Below are 20,655 nucleotides of genomic sequence, written 5' to 3' on the forward strand. Positions count from 1 at the left end.
GATGCGGTTGCACCCGGGCCCAGGAGCCTTAGGGGGCCCATAAGGCCTCTCTTCTCCATATAGGGAGCCCAGTACTATGAATAAAGCATTATAGTTGGGGGACCTGTTACAGATTTTGCCTTGGGGCCCAGAAGCTTCAAGTTATGCCTCTGTGCAGCATGGTTTAGGTATGGGTACGGGTACAGATACAGATGGGGGGGGGCAGCTCACCTTTTGCATCAGGGCCCCTGAGCCTTTAGTTACGCCCCTGCCTGCGCCCCTTTAACTACAGTGCTGTATTACACATTGTTACGATGCACCAGTCATGTTAATGATTGCTACAGCTCTACGTTACAAGTGTACACCGAGAACATACGTGTGTGCACATCATACATATGTCACATGCTGTAATCCTTTCAGGATGCATCCTGTGACGACGCAGCATTCATGGGGTTAACAGGTTCTCATATTGCCGTCCTCCTATTGGCCGCCGCTGGCTCTGCCTTGTATATTATATTGTGTGATTCCAGGGATGTGTCATTATTCCCGAGTACGGAGACCCAGCTCTGCTCTGCTGCCCCTCATCACACAGACACAAGCGCTGCTGCTGGGGACGACCGCTCCCCCCAAGATGGGGGCTACATTTGGATTGTCGTGGCTTCTGCCTTGTGTCCTGGCTGCTCTAGTCCAGGCACAGAAGGACACAGACAAGTCGGTAAGGATTTCATACCATCCTTCTTATATGATTAAACAACTCTTTTATGTACTGATGTAGTGGAGCTGAGTTTGTCATTTGGTTAGGACTGCGTATAAACCCAATGCATCATCTTAATGGCATGCACAGAAGAAACAGGTGAGCGGCACCTTCATCCCTGTTACCGTATACGTGTGCACCGCGCTGCGTGAAAGCAGTGATACAAAATCTTAGCAGTTCAGCCTTTTAACACTAATTGCGCCCCAATTTCTACGTTATTATGTATCAAATACTATTAATGAACTGATATTTAAAGGGGTTGTTTCATCAGGGACACCTTTACTATGAGGGGTGCCACCGCTGATCACTGCCATCCCCCAAGTCATTCTCCATCTGTTGCTTCGCCTTCAATGGCATCTAGAGGGTAAATATATAGTAGGATTGCATGCAGACCTTGAAGTGTATGACATCCGTGTGATACTGCATATGGATGGCCGAGGACCACCGGAGCAAGAGCAGCTGCTTGTTAGCGGCTCTTACTTGTAGAGGTGGGTCCAAACGGGACTAAATAACATCTATACATCCAGAGACATTAGGAGAGGAACTGAGATGAGAGAACCCTCAAAGGGTTGGGCTTATAAAGCCAAACTCCAAGGAGATGGTACGTATGATCAGCGCTGGCCTGATGTTAGATGGCACCCTGTGTGAAAACAATATATATTGCAGTGAGAGACAGTGTGCAGCAAGATTAAAGCATTATCACACCAGAATAGCTCATACTATACCAGAACCTCGCTCACCATCTAAATATTGTACCAGAACCAAGCAATGTACATAAATACAGCACCAAAACCAAGCTTAGTACATAAATACAGCACCAGCACCAAACTCATAACATAAATACAGCACCAGAAGCAAGCTCAGTACATAAATACAGCACCAGCACCAAACTCATAACATAAATACAGAACCAGCACCAAACTCATAACATAAATACAGAACCAGCACCAAACTCATAACATAAATACAGCACTAGAACAAAGCTCAGTACATAAATACAGCACCAGCACCAAACTCATAACATAAATACAGCACCAGAAGCAAGCTCAGTACATAAATACAGCACCAGCACCAAACTCATAACATAAATACAGCACTAGAACCAAGCTCAGTACATAAATACCGCACCAGCACCAAACTCATAACATAAATACAGCACCAGCACCAAACTCATAACATAAATACAGCACCAGAACCAAGCTAAGTACTTAGATACAATATCAGAATCACGCTCATACTGTAAATACAGTACAAGAGCCAAGCTCAGTACACAAATGCATCACCAGCACAAACCTCATAACATAAATACAGCACCAGAACCAAGCTCAGTACATAAATATAGCACCAAGCTCAGTACATAAATACAGCACCAGAACCAAGCTCAGTACATAAATACAGCACCAAGCTCAGTACATAAATACAGCACCAGAACCAAGCTCAGTACACAAATGCATCACCAGCACAAAACTCATAACGTAAATACAGCACCAGAGCCAAGCTCAGTACATAAATATAGCACCAAGCTCAGTACATAAATACAGCACCAGAACCAAGCTCAGTACATAAATACAGCACCAGAACCAAGCTCAGTACATAAATACAGCACCAGCACCAAACTCAGTACATAAATACAGCACCAGAACCAAGCTCAGTACTTAGATACAATATCAGAACAAAGCTCATACTATAAATACAGCACCAGCACCAAGGTCAGTACATAAACATAGCACCAGAACCAAGCTCAGTACTTAGATACAATATCAGAACAAAGTTCATACTATAAATACAGCACAAGAACCAAGCTCTGTACATAAATACAGCACCAGCACCAAACTCATAACACAAATACAGAACCAGCACCAAACTCATAAATACAGCACCAGAACCAAGTTCAGTACTTAGATACAATATTAGAACAAAGCTCATAGTATAAATACAGCACAAGAACCAAGCTCAGTACATAAATGCACCAAAATCATAACATAAATACAACCCTAGAACCAAGCTCATAACCTAAACACAGTAGCAGAACTAAGTAATTGTGTATTGGGGGCACCATAGGGGTAACAGTGGCACCTGAGAACTGGAGACACTATGGGGGATCACTTTTACTACTGGGGCCACTGTGGGGGACACTAGTACCACTGGGGCCACTATTACTACTAGGGCCATTGCAGTGGTCATTTTCACTACTGGGACTACTATGGAGGTTAGTATTACTACTGGGACCGGTACAGGGGGCACTGTTACTACTAGGGCCACTAATGGGGGTCACTATTTTACTCCCAGGTCCACTAATGGGAGCACTGTTACTACTGGGGCTATTAAAGGGGGCACTATTATTATGGGATACAGAAGGAGTGGTTTTGTGTAAAAGGGGTGTGGCCTGTAATAATAATTTGCCAAGGTGAATACAGTTGTCCCATTTTTGTTCAAAAGTTGGGAGGTACAGTGTGGGGAGTACGCTGAGAATGGCGTGATTGTGAAAAAGCAGGAGACAGAAACAACTCATAAACGAAAGGGGTCAGAGGAGGATGTCAAGAATCATTTCATCGAACAGGTGCTGAACAGTCACACAAATCGCTATGAAATACAACTCTGCTGCTTCAACAAATGTGTCCAAATGCACAACTCGCTGTTCCTCAGCACGGATGGCTATAACAGCGGGCGACCAGTTCCCGCGCCATTGTATCTAAGAGAAACAGAAATACAAGACTCCAGGGCGCAAAAAGGCAAAAAACCGGATCACTGAGTGTTGGAAAAACATCACCCGGTCAGATAAGTCCAGATTTCTGTTGTGCTGATGGGAGATCAGAATTTGGTGCAAGCAGCATGAATCGCTGACCCCTTCCTGTCCGGTGGTCAGAACATCTCAGCACCTTCATCTAACCTGCGGCAACTACAAGAAGCTTCCTGTCCGCAGGGGCCGATATTCCCGTCGAACCATTTCATCACCGAGTGGAATTTACGCCAGGATGAACTGCTGCAGTTCTGAAGGCCAAAGGAGTCCGACACTACTAGATGGGGGTCTCTAATAAAGTGGCCATGCAGTTAACCCTCTATATGCCATGTGCCACTGCGGTGGCATTATACTCTTCACATCCCCCAACCTGTGTCCCCGTTCTGTTAGCTGCTGTCAGCGACATTGTTCGGCAGCAGACATGTGGCTATGACAGCAGCGCTGAGGGCCGGCGGAGGGCCGCTGATAACACGGACTTAGGAATCCTTAAGCATGACCTCATTATAGCGCCATTATTGGACATCATTGTGCTGGGATTAGACGGCCGGGGACTAATGGAAAAGTACCGCGTCCGTGTCATTAGACTCATGCGGGAGCCATTAATATACAGTACAGGGCTGGGTAATAAAAGTTCAGCATCCTGCAGAGTATTACAGCTCATGCAGAGTATTACAGGCCATACAGTTGCACCACTTAACCCTTTCAGGACCAGAGATTGTTTGGTTCGGCATTTTTGACCAAGAGCCATAACGTCTTTATTAACCTCTTTATTCTATGGGTCGGTATGATTATGGCAATATCAGATGTTTATTATATTCGATTCTGTCTGATGCAGAACTGAATCCCATGGTAGGCCGAGGAGCCTTTGGAAGGTCCCAGGTTGCCATGGCAACAGACCAGCACCCCACATTATTGCCATAGCAGAAGGGGCGAATGAGGGACAGAATCCCTCTGTCCAACCATTTACATGCTGCATTCAGTGTTACCATGGTATGTAAATGGTTAACAGGTGGAATTCGACTTCTCTGCGATCCCGGCTGATGTCAGCTATATCATAGAACTACCCTGTTTCCCTGAAAATAAGACATACCCTGAAAATAAGACATAGCATGATTTTTGAGGATGCAAAATAATTTCTCAGGCTTTTTGAGGATGCTTGAAATATAAGCCCTACTCCAAAATTAAGCCCTGCTAACAGTTAATTAAAAAAGTCAATTTAAATAGTGTCCAGGCAGCTATACATGTAAACAAGTTAAGCCTTTTTAAACACAAATTAATATAAGACACTGTCTTATTTTTGGGGAAACACGGTAGTTGCATACTAACTCTATGCACATCCAACTTTAGCTCCTTTGCATAATCCAACATTAAATAAAGGGTTCAGAATTACGGGTAGGGAATGGTGCCACCCATTAAATGGGCTCTTGGTCCAGTGCAGCCACACCGGTCACCGCCGCTCCAGTCCTACAGGCTGCTCCAGCAGTCACATGCTGTCCACTGTTCACGTGAATGCTGTAGCCAAATACTGGCTTCAGCTGCCACATGCCATTCATCGGAAGCTAGTGATTGGCTGCAGCTAGGTGATTAGCAAATTGGCCCAAACCCCCTCCCCCCACTTCCCTGAAAAAAATAATTACTTCACTGATAACAAAGCAATCCCTAGCCCAGAGGTGAATTTAGCCTAAACTGTAAAGTCAAGCCAGCTAGTTTGTACTTCCTAATACAACCTGAACAATGGTAAAGTTTGATGGGAGTTGTCAGATCACAAACAAGAATGCTACTACCCATCATCTCTCTACAGACCGTACAGTGACTACATGTCTGATTAGAGGCAGAGAGTGACAGTATAAACAATGACACTGACTCACATATCAGGTCATCGCTAATTAGCATTGTGGTTTTCTTCTCCATCCAGTCCAGACCGACATGACATCTTCTCCTGGACACAAATTGTCTCTTTTTCATATCCGTAATCCCTATATTAAGATAAACTTTTAATATAGCCACATATGATTTTCCCTAGATACTATATAACAGCTCACGTAATGAGCAACAAGCCACAATATCCCCCTCTAGTAAAAATGACTTTAGTGGCAGATTGATCAAAACCGTGTAAGGGTACGTGCACACCTAGTGGAAACGCTGCGATTCTGCTTCAGAATACAGCAAACCGCAGGTTAAAGTTACAGTTACAGTAGTTTAACCCAATTCACCTAAAAAGTAAACATTTCTGATGCCGTTTTTCTGCAAACATATATTCTGCAACATATGAACGCACCCTAATAGAGAAACTCTTTGTTGGCCATAGCAACCAATCAGAGATCAACTTTCATTTCTCAACAACTGTTTAGGAAATTACAGCTGCGCTGTGATTGGTTGCGATGGACTACAAAGACAGCTTTTCTTTTGGGGTATGTTTACACATCACGGAAAATCTACGTCAAAATCTGCATTATTTCTGCATCAAAAAGCGACTCAAAAGCCGCACCATTAACCCTTTCCAATCCACTGTCTGACCTCCGAAGACATTATGATTTAAGGCTGTATAGTTCCGATGTTGGAAGACGTCCATCGGGGTTCTCTTACTGTATATTGCCAGCCTCTCTGGTGTCGGAGCTTTTCCAACGTGTCACCTCATACAGTACTGGCTTTAGCCAGAAGATAGCGCCGTTGTATAATGGCAGAAAGAGTAAGCCCGCTAGGAAAACTAGGATAGAAATTGGATTGGAAAGGGTTAAATCAGGTGGATTTTGGTGTGGATCGGCAGCACACTTCCCCTCTTCTGTTGAATGGGTGAAGTCCGATTTTTGACAGTTTTTTATGCAGAAATTATGGAGATTTTTCTACAGATTTGCCGCTGCGGAAGATCAACAGCATTTCCGCTACGTGTAAACATTCCCCTATACAGGTTTGTTACATGAGGCTGTGTGACTCCAGCTATAAAGCGCAGCAGCAGGACTCCACCTGGCAGCTATGTAGCATGCGGAGGATCTGTATAAAGTAGAGAGCAGCAGCAGGATTCCACCAGCGGCTACGTAGCATGTGGAGGCTCTGTATAAAGTAGAGCGCAGCAGCAGGACTCCACCTAGCAGCTATGTAGCATGCGGAGGCTCTGTATAAAGTAGAGAGCAGCAGGACTCCACCTAGCAGCTATGTAGCATGCTGAGGCTCTGTATAAAGTAGAGAGCAGCAGCAGGACTCCACCAGCAGCTATGTAGCATGCGGAGGCTCTGTATAAAGTAAAGAGCAGCAGCAGGACTCCACCTAGCAGCTATGTAGCATGCGGAGGCTCTGTATAAAGTAAAGCGCAGCAGCAGGACTCCACCTAGCAGCTATGTAGCATGCGGAGGCTCTGTATAAAGTAAAGCGCAGCAGCAGGACTCCACCTAGCAGCTTTGTAGCATGCGGAGGCTCTGTATAAAGTAAAGCGCAGCAGCAGGACTCCACCTAGCAGCTATGTAGCATGCGGAGGCTCTGTATAAAGTAGAGAGCAGCAGGACTCCACCTAGCAGCTTTGTAGCATGCAGAGGCTCTGTATAAAGTAAAGCGCAGCAGCAGGACTCCACCTAGCAGCTATGTATCATGTGGAGGCTCTGTATAAAGTAAAGAGCAGCAGCAGGACTCCACCTAGCAGCTACCGTATGTAGCATGCGGAGGCTCTGTATAAAGTAGAGAGCAGCAGGACTCTACCTAGCAGCTATGTAGCATGCGGAGGCTCTGTATAAAGCAAAGCGCAGCAGCAGGACTCCACCTAGCAGCTATGTAGCATGCGGAGGCTCTGTATAAAGTAGAGAGCAGCAGCAAGACTCCACCAGCAGCTATGTAGCATGCGGAGGCTCTGTATAAAGTAGAGCGCAGCAGCAGGACTCCACCTAGCAGCTATGTAGCATGCGGAGGCTCTGTATAAAGTAGAGAGCAGCAGCAGGACTCCACCTAGCAGCTATGTAGCATGCGGAGGCTCTGTATAAAGTAGAGCGCAGCAGCAGGACTCCACCTAGCAGCTATGTAGCATGCGGAGGATCTGTATAAAGTAGAGCGCAGCAGCAGGACTCCACCTAGCAGCTATGTAGCATGCGGAGGATCTGTATAAAGTAGAGAGCAGCAGCAGGACTCCACCTAGCAGCTATGTAGCATGCGGAGGCTCTGTATAAAGTAGAGAGCAGCAGCAGGACTCCACCTAGCAGCTATGTAGCATGCGGAGGATCTGTATAAAGTAGAGAGCAGCAGCAGGACTCCACCTAGCAGCTATGTAGCATGCGGAGGCTCTGTATAAAGTAGAGAGCAGCAGCAGGACTCCACCTAGCAGCTTTGTAGCATGCGGAGGCTCTGTATAAAGTAACGCGCAGCAGCAGGACTCCACCTAGCAGCTATGTAGCATGCGGAGGCTCTGTATAAAGTAACGCGCAGCAGCAGGACTCCACCTAGCAGCTATGTAGCATGCGGAGGCTCTGTATAAAGTAAAGCGCAGCAGCAGGACTCCACCTAGCAGCTATGTAGCATGCGGAGGCTCTGTATAAAGTAAACAGCAGCAGCAGGACTCCACCTAGCAGCTATGTAGCATGCGGAGGCTCTGTATAAATAACGCTTATTATTATTTGCAGTAAGAACATTAATTCAATAAAAAGTCAACCTCAATTATGTTCCTGGAACGTATCCCAAATCCAGGAGGCTGCAATGTGTAACACGCTGTACTTTTACCATGCTACCTGGGATTAACCCATGAAGGACAAAGACTAATTTGTTATTTAATGACGTGATGGTTTTTTGTCCTTGTGATGGAGGTACCGATGAGCCGTGGGCGCTCCCTGACGTTCTCTCTCCTCCTTTGCCTTGTGGGATGAGGCGTTACAGTAGACAACTGCAACATTATTATAGAGGCGAACCAGGGCTAGCAGTGTGGCGGCCTGTCCATTTGATGGGCTGTCAGCACCAGGCGAGTGCTGTTTACATTTTCCTTCTTCTGGATCAACATTGAGAGATAATAGGCTGAACTGGATGGTCATGGGTCTTTTTTCAGCCTAACATTCTGTTACATATACCTATATACATGTACGAATAATTATCTCCGACCATAACTCCATGTAAATGTCCTCATGGGCTATAATGGCGCCGCGTTCTGTCCTTGAATCAACACCGACAACACGCAGCCCCAAAGACGCTAGTGTGGCGGAGGCCTTACAACCCGTTCACAACACAGGACGTACATTTATGTCCTGGCCGTGCAGAGTCTTATGGAGAAGTATCAGGAGCCGATGCCGCTCCATACAATGTGGGTGCCGGCTGTCTTAGATAGCTGACGTCCGTTTGCAACAACTGCCATCAGTGTGAACACTGATCAGGGCTCTTAACCCTTTAAATGCCTCTGTCCATTCTGACAGCAGCATTTAAATGCCCTAATCAGAGTTTGGAGGTCCTGAACGTGCCCCCCCCCCTCCCTCCACCCCATGCGATGAGATAGCAGAGTGCTGTTAGCTTGCCATGGCAGCCCTGGAGACCGGATACATTCTGAAAGGGGGTGCCATGGCTGATCAAGCTATGCCTGTCAGAATGCAGTACAATGCAATACCGTGGTATCACAAGTTCAAGTCACTTGTGGGGACTAAAAAAAAAATGTAAAAATGAGTTTTAAAAGGTTTTATTAATTATTAAAAAAAAGACAATAAAATTTAAAATAAAACCCTTTTCCCATAGTTATAAATCAAAAAAACAAAACACATACAGTAAAACCTCTACTAGCATTGACATCTACTAAGGCCGATTTCAAGTGAGGACATTTTTTTAGCCAAAAGTTTGTCTCTAGTAACCTCTAGTTGCCTCTAACAACACCGGCGTTTGCCAACCCACATGACCTTGCTGCTGACCCCATGTGATCTCCTGTTCAGCATCTCCTCCTGCTGCTAATGCAACCCACCGTTTTCCATCATTGGCGACGAGTAATACACTAGTACAGTACAGTACAGTATAGAGAACACAGTGATAACGCTGAGGACAGATGATGTACTGCAGTACTGCAGATGTCACCTGCAATCCTATGTAACAGCACAGAGAACACAGTGATAACGCTGAGGACAATAGGAACTACAAGATGACCCACAAAACACCCGAGCCCTTCTAGAACTGTCAACAGAAAAAATGAAATGGTTGTGACTGTTAGAACATAATTCTACTTTTTTCAAAAGGTATTTTATTTTTTAAAAGCAAAATACAAAAAAAACTATATAAATTTGATAACATCGTAATCTTACTGAACTACGAAATAAAGTTATTTCATTTTTGCCACAGTAAGTACGCCGTAAATGGCAGAATTGCAGGTTTTTTTTGCATTTCACGCCACTTAGAAATTTAAAAAGTTTTTCAGTACATTATATGGTACATTAAATAGCACCATTGAAAACTACAACTCGTCCTGCAAAAAAAAAAAAAAGCCCTCGTGCAGCGACGTTGACGGAAAAAGAAAAAAGAGTTATGATTTTTGGAAAGTAGGGAGCAGAAACCAAAACTCTAAAAACAAAAAAGGGCTGTGTCCTTAAGGGGTTAATCTGTGGCAGAATTCCAAAGCAGAGCCACAAAATTCTGCCATGGATTTGCATGCAGACTTAGCCCGATTCGATGGGATACATCAGCATGGTTTCCATGTGTATAGAAAGTAGATAGACTTCTTTATCTGCTTTCTGTTTCTTTTCTTTACCAATTTCAAGACATCTGCTTGCTGTCAGGGAATGAGAACATACATTTTTTACATCCCGGAGCAGAAACCTCTAAGAGCACGTTCACACGGCTTATTATAGTATCACATCCACGTCAGATTTTTCCTTCAAGGATTTGACACTTAATTCATGGCAGAAATTCGGAGAAATTCAAGGCTGAGCCACATGCGGACCTGCATGTGGATTCAGTCCCACTCAATGGGGGAACTGCTTGACACAGGAAGCGCATCAAGAATTCACATGTCAATTCCTTTTTGCTGCAAAACAGATCATGCGGAAAAATCCACATTTTTTCCCATAGGATTCAGCACGGAATCCATGTTGGAATCTGCCCTGAACATAAGCCCTATGAAGAAGGCCCTACAGATGTCATCATCCTCACACCAGTGAGGGGGCTACAATTGTATCCATGCTAGCTAATCCTCTGCCAGCTAAACAACCTGGCCACCAAACTAACAACTTTTACCAACACTGATACATTGTAGCAAAAATCTCATACATTCATGAACACAGTTATTCTAAATATTTGGTCTCATTTTCTCCACAGCCAGCAGAGATCTTGAGTTTGGTGACAGATTGAAGCACAAAGTATGTATGATTATTGGGTAATTAAAGGGGTTTTGTCATTTAAAAAAAAATCTAACCTTACCTATTCCTTCCCTGTCTGTCTCCTTATCACATCTTCTCCTGGTTGAGCTTCTCCAGTGCCCCAGGTCAGCTCACTGCAGGCTGGGCCCAGTTTGTTATGAAGGCTGCTTATCACAAATTCCTTCCGGCTGGGTCAGTGAAGGTCACATCCCTGTGCTGTAGCTTCACTGCCTAGGAAGGAATTGTAATCTATTTCAGAGACAGAGCAATCTTTGAAGAAGACAGGCAGTCCTCCTGCTGGCCTGTGAGCTGTGACGTACATTGGCAGACTGCCAACCTAATGTAGGTAACCTCACAGGAAGGAGAAGAATCAGGCAGCTGGAGGTGAAGTGACCCTCTGGACTGCAGGAGACAGAAGAAGATAAAGGGGGGGGGGTGAAGATCTGGTAAGTAGACTGATGGGAGAGGAATAGATAAGTAGACTATTTTTCTTTTTTAGTGACAGAACCCCTTTAAGTCACCACGTTCCTGAGCCCAAGATGTCACACAGCGGCGATCAGTCAGTGTTTATTCCTGTAGCGCCTCCTATCGTTCTGGCTCCATCTAACGCTGATGGTCTTTATTTATTACAGGTCGACTGCTACAATTCGGTCACCAATACGATCTACGACTACGGGGCCCTCACTCTGGATGGGAGTCAGCTGGTCCCCTTCAAACAGTACGAGGGGAAGACACTCCTGATTGTGAATGTGGCTACGTACTGAGGGCTCACCATGCAGTACCTAGGTATGTTTCGCAAATGGCGGCTCGCATAGAGCGGATCACGAGGGACAATTGTGATAACGGTGACATGGATGCTGCAAAAAACCACTAAGGGGACATTTTTCAGTCAGATCGATAATTAGAGTTTGAAAATTGCTGCATGTCCTACTTTTGTGCAATTTAACCCTTTCCAATCCACTGTCTGACATCTAAAGACATTCTGGTTGAAGGCTGGACAGCTCTGATGTCGGAAGACGTCCGGCAGGGTATTCTTACTGTATATTACTGGCCACTCTATTGTTGGTGGCTTCTCCAGCATGTCACATACCGCAGTACTGGCTCTAGCCAGCAGATGGCGCCATTGTATAATGGCAGAAAGAGAAAGCCCCCTAGGAAACCCTGAATCCAAAATTGGATTGCAAAGGGTTAGGAATCACCCATTATTTTCTATTGGAAGATTCAAAAAGCGGATCACACCTGCATGCCATGGAAGTGCGACCCATTTTTAATGAATGTTACCCTGGGGCCCACATGACAAAAAACACCAGGAGGTGCCGATCAGTCAAAAGCTGATGTAAAATGGATGGAAATCCCAATGAAAAGCACAGAATATGCATAGCAAAAATGTATTAAAATCACTGCAAAATCACACACAAAACTGTCAGTTTTTCACAGTCCAAAATCGCACTCGCTCATGTGAATACAGCCTTGGGGTGCAATGTTGTGGATAAGTGGGAGCAGATCTGACAGTCCTCTCCTGCATATCCCAAACATGTTCAATGGGCTTACAGTCCGGTGAGTTTGAGGACCAAGGCAGTGTGGAGAATTCTTTGTTGTGTTCCTCCAACCACTCTTTAGTGATCCAAGCTCGATGACAAGGAGCGCTATCATGTTGAAAGATGGCACTGTGGTCAGGGAGGATGTGGGTACAGATGGTCAGCTGACAGGTCCCTATAGCATTCATTATTCAAGGAAAGTGGTACAATACCCAATGATCCTAGGCCACACCAGGAAAACACTTGATGGTGCATCCATGGGATAAAGCTTCATGCTGTTTATGTCAATTGCGGACCAGACCAATGGTTCAACAAGGAATGGAACTCGTCACTGCGGACGACCTTCTGCCATGTGTCTAAGGTCCATTAACGTCTTTCTTGGGCCCATGCAAGGTGTTGTAGTCAATGTCGCAGGATCATCAGGGACACCCTTGTTGGCCTTCTGCTATTGCATCCAAGTTGACGCAATGTACATCGCATGGTCATTGTGGATTTTTGTCTAACTGCCCCACTGTTGTACTGCTGGGTCAGTTTATCCACTGAGGAACAACATTGCTGAGATACCAGACATGCTACCCGATGCTCGTCTCTTGAAACAACCACACTTGGCCGGCGCTGTGTGATCTTTTGTTAGATATCTGTCCATGGTTCCATCAATCTTGATACACTCTAGATCAGTGTTCCCCAACTCCAATCCTCAGGGACCCCCAACAGGTCATGTTTTCAGGATATCCTATGGTAAGAACACCTGTGGCAATGTCTGAGGACCGACAATAATTACATCACCTGTGTAACACTGAGGAAATCCAGAAAACATGACCTGTTGGTGGTCCCTGAGGACTGGAGTTGGGGAACACTGGTCTAGATACTGTGATTTGGGAACAGTCAACAAGTGCGACTGTTTCAGAAATACTGGACCATACCATTCAGACACCAACCATCTGCCCGCAGTCATTCAAATCGCTTTATCTAAGAGCAGATCATGATGGAGCCATCATCTGGTACCGTACCGATCACAAGATATCACACTGCACCTGTCCCTATTGCAGTGATCATTAGGTGTTTCTTCCTGTAGTACCCAACACTGTCAAAAACTATAGCCATGGCAGCTGTTATGGGGCAATGCTCCATTTTGTGAGGTCAGCACTATGTGAGTTCTTCTTTATGTAGAAGATTTGCTAGACATTAATGCCCTTTTTCTTTTTTTTTTAGTAACTAATAGTAACTATTAGAGATGGGCGAGTATACATGCTAAGGCACATTACTCGAGCGAGTAGTGCCTTAGCCGAGTATCTCCCTGCTCGTCTCTAAAGATTCGGGGGCGGGCGGGGAGCGGCGGGGGAGAGCGGGGAGGAACGGAGGGGAGATCTCTCTCTCCCTCTCTCCCCCCGCAACTCACCTGTCACCCGCGCCGGCCCCCGAATCTTTAGAGACGAGCGGGGAGATACTCGGCTAAGGCACTACTCGCTCGAGTAATGTACCTTAGCGAGTATACTCGCTCATCTCTAGTAACTATCAATTAACATTGACATATTGAACCTCTCCCAATCCGAGGGCCACAATAACGCTTGAAGTGTATTAACTATATGTCAAACGTTTGACAGCTGCAGGTTCCACTTCCAGAACTCTCACCTACTGGAAGAATGGGGGGCTTATCTTTCCCCATTCAGCATTCTGGCCCCTTAAGGACACGGTCTATTTTGGCCGTAAGGATGCAATGATTGATTGCATCTCCACTTCTCAAAAGCCATAACTTTTTAATTTTTCTGTCGACATGGCCATAGGGGGGCTTGCTTTTTACGTGGCAAACTGCCGTTTTTACTGGTACCATTTTCCATTTTTCAGTACCTATAATGTAAAATTTTTAGATATTGTTCTTGCTAGGCAGGGTAAAAAACATCAATTCTGCCATTTTTTTTATTTTACAGCGTAATCATAAATGACATAATTATTTTTTTCTGTGCGTTGGTACAATTACAACAATACTAAAACTATTTTTTCAGCTTTTTCAAATTTTACAAAGTCTTTTTTACATTGTTGCATTCAAAGTCCGATAACTTCTTACTTTTCCATGGATGGAGCTCTGCGAGGGCTTGTTTTTTTGCATGACAAGCTGTAGTTTTTATGGTTATCCTTTTGCTTTTTAATATTTTTTTTTTGCTTTTTTTTGGAAGGCAAAATGAACAAAATCAGCATCGTGCTTCAGTTTCTTAGTTGTTTTAATGTTTTTTTTGCATGCAGGATAAATCATACAGGCCATTACAGATACAATAATACCAGATCTGTGGGATTTTTTTTTACAAAGAGGGTAAAGTGTGCAAAAAAGGGGTTTATCTTTTTCTTTTACATTTTTTATGAAAAAAGCTCTGATCACTATGATCAGCTACAGTGAAAAGAACTGCATGTGTAGATAACTGCCAGGTCATATACTCAAGGGGCCCCTGATATGGGAGACGAAGAGATGGCTACACATTGCACCATTAGTATGTGATCCCTGATCCTGAGCTGTACACGACAGCAGACACTAAATACGCATTTTTGTGTCTAGATGTTTGGGGGCCACACCAAAGGGCATTGTGGGCCATAGATTGTGCAGCCCTACTTTAGAAAATCTACTTTCAAATATCCTAATCTGGAAATTTTGGTAATAGAGGGGTTCACCTGTTCAGGATTCTCATCGAATAGTCAGTGACAATAACTACAAAGAACATCTCTCACCCCGCAAGATCAGGCACAATTATGCATTACATGGGCTACCTATTGCCAATAAGTTACCTGTAGGTTGTTCTAGAGTGTATGGGCAATTACTGGTGTTCCCAACATGAGGATACCGTGTAATAAGAGGTGAGCGAGCATACTTGCTAAGGACAATTACTCGATCGAGCATTGCCCTTAGCGAGTACCTGCCCGCTCGGGAGCAAAGATTCGGGTGCCAGCGGCGGGCGGGAAGCGGCGGGGAGGTAAAGAGGGGAGATCTCTCTCCCCCAACCCCCCCCCCCCCCGCTCACTGCCGCAACTCACCTCTCACCCACGCCGGCAGCCGAACCTTTTTCTTCCGAGCGGGGAGACACTCGCTAAGGACAATGCTTGATCGAGTAATTGTCCTTCGTGAGTATGCGCGCTCATCTCTACGTGTAATCATTAGGATGTTCTTACCAGCAGGAATCGGCCTCTGCTCTCCATATACACTCAAGGACTCAGTTATACAGTTGTGTTGAGACTTGGAAGTTCTAGTTGGTACAAGGACTGCCCCTTTAAGTATTAGATAATGCCTTTATACTTGTTGTAATTTTCAGATCTGAATGCACTACAAGATGAACTAAAATCCAATGGGTTGGTAATCTTGGGATTTCCCTGCAACCAGTTTGGTCTACAAGAACCTGGATCAAATGAAGAAATTCCTCTAGGACTGAAGTAAGTACCAACTTACGCTGATGGTTAGTGTTGAGCGAACAGAACAAGTAGAACCTGGTTTCGGATTGAACTTTGCTAAAAGTTGGGATTTGCACTGAACTTTTAGCAAAGTTCTACCTGAAACCGGATTCTACTGGTTCGGTTTATTCGCCACTAGTCCTGGACACTGTTGCCTAACACTGAGTGCTATAGAGGGCTTTGATGGCTCTTAGTGTTATACACCAGTTTTAGGTGTTTTGGTAATCTTTAGCTTTGAACCGAACCGAACCAAACATTTTGCAAAAGTTCAGCGAAGTGGCTGAACTGAACTTTTCAAGAGTTTACTCATCACTACTGATTGTGTTATAGAACCCGGTTTAGAAATTTGTAAAATGGTGCAAGTGTGTGATGCAAGCTGGTGATCTACAATTTGTAGTTCTCCATCGACATATGGTTGGAAGTTGTAGTTTAGCAAAGCTGGAGAGCCACTGATTGGAAACAGCTTTTTTTAAGATGTCCAAGTGGTAGTACTCTGGAATGCTAGAATTTATGTCCGATCATCTTTGTTTCCTACAGACACATTCGTCCTGGTAAAGGCTTCACTCCAAATTTCCAGCTCTTTGAAAAAGGAGATGTCAACGGGAAGAAAGAGCAGAAAGTATTTACCTTCTTGAAGGTATCCAGAATTTTTTAAAATACATGTAACCAAGGTCAAGGTGTCTAGCAGCTAACTTTTCCTTGGCCCTAATGAAATCCTTGGATTCCTTGTATGTACAGTTTTTCGAGCTGGGCATCATAGTTGTAAACCAAATGACTTATGTCTATGGCCAACCTTAAGGTGCCTACAAACATTAGATGTGGTTTAGTGGGACCGGCCGACTATTAAATGTGTATGGGACTCTCCCCTTGATGACACGTGTTGAGGGAAAGGGTCAGGCATTACGGATTTCTGTAGGAAATCTAGCAACATTTTACCCTCTATCCCCATTGAAAATAAACACATACTGTTCCGAGGCAGAAGGAACAACCATTGGGTGAGCAAGTATGGCCACTTTTAGTAGTACTCTTGAACCAATCTGCACATTTGGCTTAGCTTACCAGGTATGGGTGATTAGATGGCATAAAGTGTTCCCACTTCAGAAAGCCTTGATGCCTACTTTGATCCACTCCCCGCTTTTTGTAGGGTATATTAAAACTAGTGGCTATTGCCCTCCAAATGTTGGGGTCTACCTTATGGTGTTGGGTTTTGCCACCCAGGAGAGCCCTGCCAGGTGTTTGTTTTTCCCTAAAATTCCTTCTTAACCCTTGGGCCAATTTCCTATTCCTTGTTTAACACTGCAGTTATTCTGTAGAGTGAGATCCTGCACAAGTTCATCACATAAAAGCTAAAGCCCTGGGACCAACCAGGTGTGGGCCCCATAAGTACCAACCAAAAGTTTCAGTCCTCTTCAGTCCATGGTTTTTTCTTTTTTACATTCTAGAATCATATAGAAGACAGGAAAACTATGAAGAAACACGTATGGAATTAAGTTGTAAACACCAAGAAAGTATGAAGCCAGAATGTTTTATATTTTAGATTCTTCAAAGTGGCCCCTTTTGCTTTGATGACAGCTTTGCACACTCTTGGCATTTGCTTAATAAACTACACCTGGAATGCTTTTCCAACAGTCTTGCAGGGGTTTCCAGAGGTGTTGAGTAGTTGGCTGCTTTTTCTTCACTTTGCAGTCTGACTCTTCTCCATTTTTAGGTCTGTTGATTGTAAAAGTCATCTGGCAGCACTACATCACTCTCCTTCTTGGTCAAATAGCCTGGAGGGGTGTTTGGGGTAACTGTCCTGTTGAAAAACAAATGATGGGCCCACTGATCGCGAAGTAGATGGGATGGCATGGCGCCTCAGGATAGGATAGTTAAGGGTATATTGAATTTTGAATAATTCCCCAACAGTGTCCCCAGCAAAGCCCCCTCACACCATCACGCCTCCTCCTCCGTGCTTCACAGTGTGAACCATACATGTAAAGACCATCTGCTCACCTTTTCTGCATCTCACAAAGGCATGGCAATTGGAATCAAAAATGTTACATTTTGACTCAAACCACGAGTACAGATTTCTACTGGTCTAATGTCCTTACTTCTTGGCCCAAGCAATTCTCTACTTTTTCATGTTCCTCAGTGGTGCCTTCTTTACGGCAATTTGAGCATAAAGGTCTGATTCTCATAGTCTGCTCTGCACAGTTTGATGTTGAGAGGTGTCTGGTACTTGATCTCTGTGGGCGTTAATCTGAGGTGCTGTTTATTTGCCCTTTCTGAGCCCGAGAAGTCTACTGAACTGCAGCAGAGATTACTCTTGGTCTTCCTTTACTTGGGTGGTCGTCATGATGAAAGCCAGTTTCATCAGAGCGTTAGATTGTTTTCATGGCTGAACTTGATATCTTCTTTCTGGACTGAACATCATGTCCTAAAGGGGTTGTCCGAGTTAAGGAAATCCTACTCACTGGTCCCCTCCGCCATGGTGTGAAATAACAAATGAGCAATTACTCACCTCTCCCTGCTCTGCCATTAGTTCCAGTCTACACTGACCATTTACAAGCAGCGGTGATGTCCCGTTAACCAGACAATGACAGCGCTCAGTCATGATTGCTGTGTGAGGTCATTGGATGTCAGAGCTGACGGCCAAGGGGTAAGTAACTGCTGTTATTTTATGCCATGGGGTACTCGGTGACGGGCGTTTCCCTTAACGTGGACAACCCCTTTAAAATAATGAACTGTCGCTTCTCTTCATTTTGTTGAGTGGTTCTTGACATGTGAATTAAAACAGTAGATGAATAGGGCTAAACACTGTGTGAGACTGTACCAACCTGACCTCTGCACAGCACAACTAATGGTCTCTAAAACATTAACCCTTTGCAATCCAATTTTGGGTTCAGGGTTTCCTAGGGTGTTTTCGCTTTCTGTAAATTATACAATAGCACCATCTGCTGGCTGGAGCCAGTACTGCGTTACGGGATATGCTGGAGAGGCCCCGACAACAGAGCATCGGAGCTGTAGAGCCTTCAAATCAGAATGTCTTTAGATGTCAGACAGTGGATTGGAAAGAGTTAAAGGCAACATTTCCACAAATTAGCTCTTGACAAGGCATAGCTGTATATTGAAAACAATTCCAGGGGACTGCCTCATTAAGCTGATTGAGAGACTGCCAAGAGTGTGCAAAGCTGCCATCAACGCAAAGAAGTGCCACTTTGAAAAAATATACATAAACCATCCTGGTTTAAAGGGGTTAAAGGGGTTGTCTTGTGAAATCAAGTGGGGTATACACTTCTGTATGGCCATATTAATGCACTTTGTAATGTACATCGTGAATTAAATATGAGCCATACAGAAGTTATTCACTTACCTGCTCCGTTGCTAGCGTCCCCGTCGCCATGGATCTGTCTAAATTCGCTGTCTTCTGGCGTTTTTAGACGCGCTTGCGCAGTCCGGTCTTCTCCCTGGTGAATGGGGCCGCTCGTGCCGGAGAGCTGGTCCTCGTAGCTCCGCCCTGTCACGTGTGCCGATTCCAGCCAATCAGGAGGCTGGAATGGCAATGGACCGCACAGAGCCCACGGTGCACCATGGGAGAAGACCCGCGGTGCATCGTGGGTGAAGATCCCGGCGGCCATCTTGGTAAAGGAAGAAAGAAGTCGCCGCAGCGCGGGGATTCAGGTAAGTAATAAACTCTTTTTTTTTTTTTTTTAACCCATCCCTTGGGTTTGTCTCGCACCAAACGGGGGGCCTATTGAATAAAAAAAAAAACCCGTTTCGGCGTGAGACAACTTGGTTTACTACTTCACTCCATAGGTGTTGCTTCATGTATTCAATAGGAACATACAGTAGGAAAAAAAAACCCAAACCATGGAATGAAAACGGGTGTCCAAACTTTTGACCGGTCCTGTACATTTGTGTAATTGAGTCTTATCAGGATTCCTAGGAAGTTAGCACTGATAACATGTTCTCTTCTTCACTCTTCTCAGAGCTCCTGTCCCCCTATTGGTGATACTTTAGGCAACCCATTAAATCGTCTCTTCTGGGACAATATCAAAGTCAACGATATCAAATGGAACTTCGAAAAATTCCTTGTTGGACCCGATGGACGTGCTGTGACAAGATATCATCCCCGAACACAAGTCTCTCAAATTCGGAAAGATGTGATTGCCTACATGAAGTCACAGGCGGGAGTTGAAAGGAAGTCGCAGTCGGGAGTGGAAAGGATTCTAATGATGGAAAGGGAGGGGCAGTAAATCCAGTTGTGCTTAATGTTCCGGAGCTTGTTTATATATATAGATCTATATTTTTGTGCTCTTTCGTCCCGAGTCTTTGAGCAGTAGGTAGGAGACCAATGGTATTCTGGAGCAGCCATCTTTATGAGAGATAGGTCAGAAAGCACACGTGTGTGGGATCTATCTAGAAACCAGAATTTTGGTAGACTGCTGTTCAGTGCATTCCAGCAACTCTACCAAACTGGGATGGGTGCTCTGGTTGAACCAGAGGTCTTCTGCTTGTTGCTTGAGCTCAATGGTGAAGCTTTATCTGTGATAGTACCCAATAAACATTGTCTATTCGCATACAACTTCTCAAGGTTTTTGTATCTATTGGCGGAAAATGGGGAGGTAAGCAGGACTTCTCACAAGAGGTGAAAAAAATTCGATTGAAAAAAAAACAACTTTATTAATATATATGGAATGTGACAATTTAGCGGATTATAAAACATTATATAACAGACGCCTATAAGGTTTTAACAGGCCATTAAATGCAATGGTATAGTTTAAGAACAGTGTACTGTACAGTCATTCATATAACATGTGATTACATCGTTCACAGATCATTTAAAGGGATCAGAAAAAGGGATCGGAATTCTTTTCACAAACATTTGATATTGCAGTTCAATCTTATTCGGTTCATTGGGTATGAGTTGCCATAACA

The 20,655-nt window shown here is 44.5% G+C and overlaps 1 protein-coding gene across 1 annotated transcript; it reads left to right on the forward strand.

Moving 5' to 3' along the window:
- The first annotated feature begins 517 nt into the window (after positions 1 to 517).
- Positions 518 to 20,302, forward strand: GPX3 (glutathione peroxidase 3). The gene is made up of 5 exons (XM_066590412.1): positions 518 to 694; positions 11,401 to 11,554; positions 15,603 to 15,720; positions 16,276 to 16,375; positions 19,707 to 20,302. The coding sequence occupies exons 1-5, from the start codon at positions 611 to 613 to the stop codon at positions 19,971 to 19,973; spliced, it is 723 nt and encodes a 240-aa protein (XP_066446509.1). The 5' UTR covers positions 518 to 610; the 3' UTR covers positions 19,974 to 20,302.
- Positions 20,303 to 20,655: the final 353 nt, after the last annotated feature.

The sequence above is a fragment of the Eleutherodactylus coqui genome, chromosome 2 (assembly GCF_035609145.1).
Source record: "Eleutherodactylus coqui strain aEleCoq1 chromosome 2, aEleCoq1.hap1, whole genome shotgun sequence".
Classification (NCBI taxonomy): Eukaryota; Metazoa; Chordata; class Amphibia; order Anura; family Eleutherodactylidae; genus Eleutherodactylus; species Eleutherodactylus coqui.